Raw genomic sequence first — 10,367 nt, forward strand, 5'->3', positions numbered from 1 at the left:
GAATCAATAATTCATACCCACCTTTCAAAAGCAGGGCTGCATAAATCTCCTACCTTCCACTACACACAACTGATTTCAAGCACAGTTATGACTAGTATTTAGACAACAGAACTTAAGCACTTGTATTTATAGAATTTAGTTTAGGTTTTACACCTCTGGATGAGACTGAAGATGCAATTATAAGAAATGTCTTGCTACGTGCAAACTCAGGATGCTAGACTTTTAAAAAGCCAACATGGGAACCTGTAATAGGATTCAGCTTGGCAGTTTCCCTCTTTAATAATGTAAAAGTTGATTTGCAACTTTCAGAAATAAACCTCATGTGGTACCTATATGGAAAGATTTTTAGATCATTGCATCAGATTCCTGACCATGCTAAATGAGTGGATGAGGATCAAATATCAACACTTCAGATCCCTGGCTAGCAACAAAGCAGCTGATATTCATCACAGACTTCCATTAAAAACACTTTTACAGCACTGATGCCTGGTTTGAAAGCAGTAGTATATCAACACTGGCCTCTGCTCAACACTTCCAACATGAGTGAGATTTGTATGGATAAATGAACCTTTTATCCAGAAACTCATTGTGACCTAAGGCACCTTGACCACTACCTTCACATCGACAAGAACCAAATCAAACAGCATAAGCTTTTTTTTAAACTCCTCTTTAAGCAAAACCTAGACTTAGAACCTAACAATTTTTAGATTTGAAGTCACAAACCACGTTATTAGCCAATTTTCTGTTCTCATATTAACCCAAAATGTGAAAGTCTGACATTTCCAAATGACTACACTTAATTTATCATTTAAACATGAACCCTGGTAGACAAAGGGAGCAAGTGCTTAAACCAACAAAACCAAAACACAATACAAAGCCCACAGGTACACAGACATACCTTAAAAAATTGAAGCCTCTCTCTGTTTCTGCCAAATTCCATCTCTTGATTTTTCAATACTGTCTCAGGCCTGGGAAGGTATCAAGTTTACAAGCACTGTCATAATTTATTTCAAATTGCAGAACAAGTTATTATTTTTGCTTGTTTGATGAACGACTCATTTAAGCCTGCAGCACAATTTGATGTGGTTTATTAAAATAAAGGTAATTGCTTTCTTGCAGCACACTTTCTGTCAACAGTGAAAAAGACCTGATTTCATCTGTGCTGTGCTTGAGAACATGTTTATTCTGGGTACAGTTTGCCTAAAGTATTTGATCTCAGGAATACCAATTTTAAGAGACCTATTCCCAGCATGTACTGCAATACACAGAAGGTTCTTTTTTCTCCCCTTCTAATCAGCAGTCTTACAGGTTGCACACCTCAAAATTCCATTATGGTAAAGAACCAAGATAATGTTTGCTAGTTCACATAAAAAAAGAACTGAAACACTGTGTTTCGTACTACCCCTTTAACAGCCAAGTACAACATTAGGGCAATTGTAATTGTCCTCCATTTCTCCAATTTTGCCTCCAAGCCACATTTTTTTTTCCTTCACAAGCACTCATCAGTAGAGTCTCACAAAGTGAACTGTGTTTTCTTAACAAGTATTATTTATTAAGAAACTGATATTCATTACAAAACAGTAATCTACTATTTAAGAGGAATAACTTCCGCTTTGAGGTAGACAAGGAATGGAACAAACTTGCTTTGTACCAGGAAGTCTGTCCTCTATTTTCTAGAGGTGTATTTTACATCATGACCCTTCCCTTGCTCCTCTGCAGTGTCAGAAGTTAGCAGCTGTACTGCTTTGCAAAGCTTCAAGGAATAGTCATAATTTACACTGCAGCTTAATATACACCAATAAACATCAATATTGCTAAAAACCTCACTAATCCTGCATTCCTACACCTGTACTGAGGAGAAATATTTGCACATCTACCAAATTACCATGACAATTAGCATCATATCACTGTGGGACAGAGATTGGATCAGCTTTTAAATCCTACACCTGTCTGGCACAGGAAGAAAGGGTTCTGAACAGTCTATCACAGAAAAGAGGTGGCAGCTGAAAGAGGAGGACGATTACATGTAATTCTCATAGATGCAACGGTCTGCAATGATCTGTTCGTAATACAGAAAAACTAGAAAAGGCAGATAGATGAGGCTCCCCATGGTCATTACATATGGGCAGGAAATTCATTGAATTTCAGCTCAACGACAGGTGGACTGTGAAATTCTGTAGAAGCCAGGGGATGATGTATAGGCTAGCTCTTAGTTCTTATAGAGCTAGACATTTTTCAAAAGTTCTCACAGAAAAAGTAAAATTTAATTTTAGAAATGAATTAGTGCCTCATTGATTTATTCACTCGAGGTTTACTTTGTAGCATACAGATAATTACTACTATGCTTTGTTGTCCTTGTAAAGAAATGAAGGAAGTCTCAAAATTTAAATTAAAAGTCACCCATGAGTTGGCCACACGGTTGGACATCTGCACTGGGTTTAGTAAAGCCCTTTGTGTAACAGAAAAATTTATTGTAGACTAATTAAAATCTGCTATATCAGACTTTCTAGATGCTGAAGCCTGTCTATGGCAGATGTGAAGAAGAGTACAGAAGGATGTTTAGAACTACAACAAAATAAAAAAAAAATTACACTTCCATGAAGTGTCACAGGCAGCGTTTTAGAACACAGAAGGGTGCAAATAATTAAAAAAAAGTTTTCATACTCAGGCACAGGCTGAAGATGGAAAGGACAGAGGATAGGAGTGTTCTCAATCTGTGCAGAAAACTGTCCTGAGCTGCGACTTGAATCTCCGGCGCTACATGGCCCCTTGCAGCCAGTCTGACCCCTGCAAGGCAGCTTCCGAGGCTGTGCTTTAAGTGGAGAAAGCTTTGCCATCGGCTTCTGTGAATCACCACCTCCAGGATTTGGAGCATTCTGTATTGCACTGTAACATTAAATAGAAGAACAATTTAGACATTGGAAATTCTGCATTTTTTTTTCCCCTGTGACCCCTTCAAGAGATTATAAAATATTATCTAAAAAAAAGTTATTTTACTACAAACCTGTTGCAAAGTAACTACCACTGGATAAGCTTAGTTAAGTAACGTGCTAATAAGTAAGTGAACAGAACTGGATTGTCACCAGATAAACAACACCTTCACTTTGCTCATAGAAGACCAGAAATCTTCATAAACTATGTTGTAAAGGCTAAACTCAGGGTTGTAAACTTTGAAGGTGTGGGCAGAGCCTCATCCAAGTAGTGGACTTGCTGAACATGTTTCTTCTTTACTTTAAGACAGTGCTGTACATGTTCTGTTAAATCCACGCAGGAATGATTACAAACAAAGCTTTCTTAAGGAAAGAAACGTAGCTTTATTATTTAATTAGGATTTTTATACAAATTCTCAAAGGCTCAGATAATTTTTTTCTGTTATTCAAGTCAGTCAGAAGACACAAAAGTCGCTTTTTTTAAATAAAGTCCATACAGCAAGCCAGCCTCTATACAACATTCAGTCTTTGCATGAGAGCAAAGAAAGCTTTAGTGAAAAATTAATGACTTTACTTTTGTAACCTCTCAATATTTACCAAATCAGGGATTCCTAATTAAAGCCACTGCTTTCTTCTGCTTTAGTAACAAAGAAAGATATTTAGTTATCAAATTGCAGGATATTGCATGGCCTCAGAGGATACCTTGTCTAAATCCCAACTTAGTCCACCAGCTTCTGATCAGCAGCAGACAGAAGCTGTACAAAAGCAGCGCAAACCACCCTGTAGCAAAGGGTTTCTTATCATAGGCCAGCAGCTGCTGTCATGCTGTAAGCTTTCCAAAAGTGAGACTACCAAAGCCGGATTTATCATTACAAAGCAGCACACTGAGACCTCTTGGCAGCAATTGGTCTTTCTGATAATTCTGGGCTAGCCTAATTGCAATCAGATCAGCTGTCCCTCCAGGCACAGGAATGGACAGACCACAGAACTGAAGCAACACACATGCAACACAATAAATAATTTGTAGCTTCTTGCTCTTCACTCTTCTAATACTAACCAAATTGAAAACCTCTATGTATCTGGAAGGTCTACAGAAATTACTCATGCATCTATGTCCATTTGACCACAGGCTTTTTTTCCCCTCTCATGAACTTGTAAAATTCCTAAAGAGCTTGAGCAAATTACACAATTCTGTATGAGTTTGAACGGCTCCATGAAGGAGTGGTGGGGGAGAAGGGGAGCTGCATTATTTACTTAGTGTTTACTTCAGCAAACACTGAATAAAACACAAGGTCTTCCTCTTCTGCAGTATTATGTTTCTAGCAAAAGGTAGCCCCAGGCTGTTTTCATCACATTACTGCCTGTCAGTAAAGGAAAACAAGGCTGTCAGTTTTCCAGTCACAATATTTTTTCAGACTTCTACAAAGTACACTTCTCTCTCTGCAAATACATGCCTTTTCTAATATGCTGTAAAATCCAGGCCCATTAAAAAGTCATAAGTTATGGCTTGAAGTAACAGTTTTTCAATATATCCAGTAGGATTGCAAGCCATTTCTCTAGAGCTGTGACAAGGCAGTCACATTAAAAAAAATAAATTGTTTAACATTACAGTAAAAACAGGGCAAAGCAAAATCAAGCTCCCTCAGCCTCACTCTCTTAAGATATACTATTTTCTGGAAACTATGACAGATACAGTTATTTCAACCATCTCTTGCCCAGAATTTGTGGTGTTAGTCAGCTTCATCCATAACCCCTTACAACCATTCCTTCTCTCCTTCAAGAGGGTTAACTTTATCCATTTTTACTCAGCCATCAGGTCTGGTTTCAGGGATACACGCATAACAAATGATGTTATGGGATAGCATCAAGACCAGAGCAAATCCATAGTTAAGCATCAGACAAAAACGTGTAATTAATAAAAAAAATTAGGTACATTACCATTTGCTGAAATCAATCTGCAGAGAATGGTCAACAGTGAGATCAGTTGGGCAGGCAGGATTGACTTTCACAGGATCTCCTCCAGCATTTCTCACAGCTTCCCTCATGGCAGCAAAATCCACCATAGCTGGAATTCCACTAACAGATGGAAAAACAAAACAGTACAATAACTTTGGGCATTAGCTCACTAAAATATACAAGCTTCTTTTTAATTTTCACTTTTTTTTTAAGTCTAGATCTATCCGAGTTCTGTTCCAGAGAATGAACCCCTACTATTCTTTTCTCTAAATTTTAAATAAATTGAAACATTTTTAAAAGTTAATGGAGTTAGTACTCATTCACAACAACAAGCAACAGCATGTTTGAAGATAAATACCAAAAAAGAGCATAGGAACATCTCAGAGAATTACCCTTTTGTCTTGCTATGCTTCTGAAGTGCAGTGGTACTTTACCACAAAAGTAGTTCTTACTAACTACCTTTACAGTAGAACCTCGCTATGCAAACAAAGCTCGTGCTGTACATTTTAACACGTTAGCATGTATTATTAGTCTTCTTACTGAGCCAGCCATTTCTGAAGCTCATAGCATTTCACAAAACTATTCTTGGTGCTATTACATAGATAAGTGTACCTGAAGTACCAAACTGAGAGGACAGTGTTTATATAACACAGTACTACATAAATCTTCCTGACTTTGCTCGCTAATAAGTTGCCTCATTTTTATTATTAATATCACAATTCCTTTTTTAAAAATCTCACTTGATAAACATATAGCTAATGAGTCAGCAAAACAGATTAAATTTAATATTTGCGAATTGCTGAAGGACTGCTCTTTTAGCTATGCCATACTCAAATCACCAAGAACGTTAATATCCTAAGAGACTTTTTAAATACGTGTATTATTCGTGGATTCAATTGGATTACATATACTTGTGGAGTAAGCAATATTTAATCTTCAGTTATCTCAAGCAAGAATTCTCTACATTTCAATGAATCATCAGCCATCTGGCTACACCCAAAATGTCACCACTTCCATTTGTGTTCTGGCTCTTATCCTGTAAAGCCTTCCTTGTAGGCCAACAGCTTCAGCCTCGCCAACCTGCACTAAAACGAGGGTATGCTATGGAACAACTCCTATCCTTGCATTGCATTTAATTATCATGAGCAATCTACTGGATAGCAGAAGCAGCACATAGATTTCTGCTGAGAAAAAGATACTTCGGCACCAAAAGGCTAGTGCTGCTTATTTTCAAGCCAAAGAACTCTAAATACAATTCAGTGCATTTACATAGATTAGTTCAGTCATTCTGGCACGCAAACACACACTTACGTAAAGTCTTGAAGAACAACTCTGGCAGGACAGAAGGGCACTTCGACATTATTCTGTTTTGTTTTCCAGTCTAAGATGTTCATAGCATCTGTTTCTTTCACTAAGAAGCCATCACAGTTACGGACACTGGATTCAAACAGCACTCGTACAGAATAAGGCAGAGTATCTAGGGTAAAGCAAAGTAACTGACTTAACTAGTGCAACACCTTCAGCTGACAGTTTTCTTAAAAATTACAATCTCGCATTTCTAAAGAATCCCACTTTGCTAAGGACTGGAAGGATAAGAGCTACAGGAGCCTGCTTTTAGAGCTGCCTTTGGGTTTGATCTTCATTACACAATGTGGAACAGTGAGCTGCACAATGCATACATTTCAGAAAATAATTTAACACATGGGACTTGAATGGGAGATATCAATGGCTTGACCACACATTATGACAGTGATATTTAAGAAGGTATGCTATGCTGGCAGGACAGAGGTGCAAGGAATCTAGAGCTGGGATTACTGATCAGAGCGGGTGAAAAGCAACTAGCAATTAGAATATTACAAAATATTTTTAACTGTAAATGTCACCATTTCATTATTTGAAATATCGAGCCAACAGCATCCAAAGCCAGAGTATTTTTTTTAATAAACAGCGATATGAAGATCAGAAACTATTCAATCGCGTGCCCTAAAATGAAACACATAAAATACAAAGCATTATATTTCACTAAGTACAACTTTAGTTTGTTTGTTACTGATCTGGAATAAGGTATTGACTAGAAGCAGCTTTCAGGCACTTGAAAATTTAGGGAACTGGAAACATGAATGAAGGAAGTAGGATGAGAAAAAAGCAGCAGATGTCATTCACTGTAAAGAAACATTGAAATAAAGATTAATTAACATTTTTCCCCCAATCCCATTATTTTCAGCACTATTCAAGCATTCAAATGACTTTGAAAACAGTTAGAAATACCAAAAAAATTAGTTGAAGAAGAGATTGAAACAATTAAGTTCAGGTTTGAACAAAAAAAAGTTAGGTTTGGTCATCTTAACCTAATTCAGAGGAGTGTCCATGAAGTATTAACACTGGATTTGCTGATTCTGTTCTTATTGTGCGTGTCTCAGACATTACCCACTGTTATTTAATTAGACAAGTCACTCAAAATAATCTAAGAATGTAATCAAAACCATGGCTTTTAAATAAAGTGAGTGATGGCATTACAGCCGATAAGCCAAATTACCAGGAAAAAAAAACCGTTTTGCTTGTTCTTGGATCACAAATACACAGCACATTCTTACAGTGATCAATCAATCAATCAGGCTGCTTAGCAGCCATCAGCTGTGGAGAAGCTACTGCTTGTCTCTATCAGGCACTAGCAAGCTTACATCTGCAATACTGTGTGTAGTTCTGGGCCTCCTAGGGTACAGGAGATCTTAACAAATGAGATCACATCCAGCAAAGGGCCTTCTAAGATGGTTATGAGGCTGCTGCACCTGACACAGGAGTAAGTGCTAGGCCTGGGTTTGCTGACCCTGAGAAGAGAAAGCTAGGTGAGCTAACATTTTCCCCACAACTGAATACTCTCAAACACTAGAAAAAAAATCAGACTGTCCACAGTGAATTGGCAAATAAATCAGTTAACATTTGCATTCGTAATCTGATTGAATTCAACAACCACTTACTGTCAAATAACAGTTAGAAGCCCCAAGGCAGAGGGCAAACAGGTAAAACCCCAAATTAATGTTCTAGCAACAAATGCAATGAGCAATTCCAGATGCTGGATTTGCTGTTAGTGTCAACCCACAGTGTACCTAAATTTTACTTAACATTTTGCTAATATGTAGTTAATATGAGGCTTCCCATTTCTTCACAGAAGTTTCTATTGGGAGACAAAGACATTTTTAGTTGAGTCTTTTTACACTCCTTCTCTGAACATCTTCAAGAATATCTATTCCTGAAGCTTGCTGCTCCAAGCTTTATGGCATATCCTAATGGAAAGTAGCATCTTTTCTTTACATTACTATCCCTGTCATGAGGCTTCTAAAAAAACTGCTGTAGAATTGACTGATTTTGTGACCACCAAGCTACTGTTTCTTCCTGGAAGAAACAAGAACAGAAGCATTCTTTCTCCTTCTTACGTGCTTACCTGATAGACTACCTTCATTATTACAAGAGGTAGAAATTTGTAAGAGCACAGAGCTGTTGCACAGAGGTTTCAGCAGCATTGTGCACTAGCTCCTCTCTCTTCTTCAAACAAGAGGGATGTAAATACTGCTGTCAAATACAGGTTTAAAGTGAAACATTAACAATTCCAGATACCTTTAATATGTACCTCAGGCAAGTATTTTAGGAGTTTAACATGAAAGTAAAGGGAGAGAATAATGAAAGCATGTTTTGATTATCTGCAAGAGTAAAGCCTATTCCAGCATACACTGATCTATAGCTCTCTCCGTCTGCATTTATTCCCGTCCCTTATTACATGTGCACATACTTTTTATTTTTCAAAAGGCACCCAGACAGAGACTCAATAAAGTATCTTGGGCACATACAACTTTGTGTTATATTACAAACTAACGACATGCTGAGATTATGCAATTGTTTGAACATCACAAAACCTCATCTTTCTGCAGCAATTATGGTAGAAGCTATGTTGTAGTAACACACAGTTATCCACTATCTAAAGCTGCTCATAAGGTGAAACGAGATCACCAAGAAGCAGTACAAAATTGCAGTAGAAACTATATTTATTTTTAAGTACTATACTGGAGTTCTCTGTCACTTCATTTCTTCCAAGAGAGAAATTATTCTCATTTGGAATATTGCTGAAAACGCCAGCAATACCTATACTTTCTCCCTTACTGAAAAAAAGCTTCATGAACTATTATTATCCCCTATCAAATTCATAAAGCAGCAACAGATAGGAAAAATACAAGCTTTCAGAGACACAAATTCATGTATTACATCTCCTAACGTTTTACAGCAATAAGTTGTGCATGTTTACTGCTGGAACCATGCTCATTGCAAACAACTAAAAAGGATCATTACCATACTTGGCGCCTCCAAGCTTTGAGACATTGAAGAACTTCTTTTGTGGATAGTCTCCTAATGCTTCAATTACCAGCTGGTAAGGGCTTCCTGAGGGGGAAAGGAAAAAAACCAAAAAAAGTTACAGCGACAGAAGAAGGGAAGGTTTGAGCACTAATAGAGGACTTGTTAGAACAGCATTTTATTTCAGTTTTTACAAAAATTAACGTTCCTCTAGGACTGTAATTATGTAATAATATTTAAAGGTTTCTAAATGGATTGACACTTCTAATAATGTAGTTTAAAAATTCATCTTAGTTGCATATCTATCTGCAATACTAGGTATACACAGGTCACACAAGGATTCAGCACAGTCACATGCCTGAACACATTTGACCTTTATTGTCTCAGTTCACCATCTACAAAACAGGATAAATGTGACTCAGATAAGAGACACAGATCTTCAGATGGGAGAAAACAAAGCACTAAGTACTAGGCTAATGATGAACAAACAAGAGACAAAAATAAACCTCAGAGTGTCGATTAGGTGGCAAGAAAAAAATAACTTGAGAAGCAGTGGTTCACAAAAAGCATATTTTAACTCAGTTGCTTGCAAACTAAAAGGACAGTGTCAAAGATGTACTCCCTCAGGCCTAAAGAGCTTCATGTAGTAAAAGCATAAGGAAATAAAATCTTGATTACATCATTTTCCCCTGTGGTGTTAGTTCTGACATGAGTGAGCTGCTTCTGCAAGCACACATAGCAAACGCTGGATCTGCAATGTTTACACCCTTTTTTTTTTTTGCAACACTTACCCTTTGTTTGATGCTCACTTTGATCTTAATACACTACAGTTACACTTGCACTGAAAAGCAAATTCTGCATCACGAACAGTTAACAAGAACTGTGTCACCTGAACATCCTAACAATTAACACGACACCCCATATTAAGCCAAGCACCATTCAGGCCTCAGCCCGACGAGCAGGCATGTTGGGAGCCCCATTTATGGGCACGACATCCCTTGCTCACCGCAGACGTTGCGGCAGAAGGACCCGAAAGAGGGACAAAAATGGTCGTCAGAAGTAACGGGAGGCAAGACAGGCTTACAGCCGTGGTCAGGCGACTGGGCAGTCGCCGACGAGCGGGCGGGCCCCGAAGCC

The 10,367-nt window shown here is 37.8% G+C and overlaps 1 protein-coding gene across 1 annotated transcript in view; it reads right to left on the bottom strand.

The window, feature by feature from the left end:
* The window catches only part of IREB2 (iron-responsive element binding protein 2), a gene marked incomplete at its 5' end in the record, with an annotated part of 22,653 nt that extends 13,336 nt beyond the window's left edge, over positions 1-9,317 (bottom strand). The window contains 5 exons of the mRNA XM_010189497.1: positions 899-968; positions 2,665-2,886; positions 4,869-5,006; positions 6,198-6,363; positions 9,228-9,317. Coding sequence (XP_010187799.1) covers positions 899-968; positions 2,665-2,886; positions 4,869-5,006; positions 6,198-6,363; positions 9,228-9,317 — 686 coding nt within the window. The remainder of the gene's footprint in view (positions 1-898; positions 969-2,664; positions 2,887-4,868; positions 5,007-6,197; positions 6,364-9,227) is intronic.
* Between the last annotated feature and the right edge of the window lie 1,050 nt (positions 9,318-10,367).

This window comes from Mesitornis unicolor, unplaced genomic scaffold (assembly GCF_000695765.1).
Source record: "Mesitornis unicolor isolate BGI_N332 unplaced genomic scaffold, ASM69576v1 scaffold4668, whole genome shotgun sequence".
NCBI classification, from domain to species: domain Eukaryota; kingdom Metazoa; phylum Chordata; class Aves; order Mesitornithiformes; family Mesitornithidae; genus Mesitornis; species Mesitornis unicolor.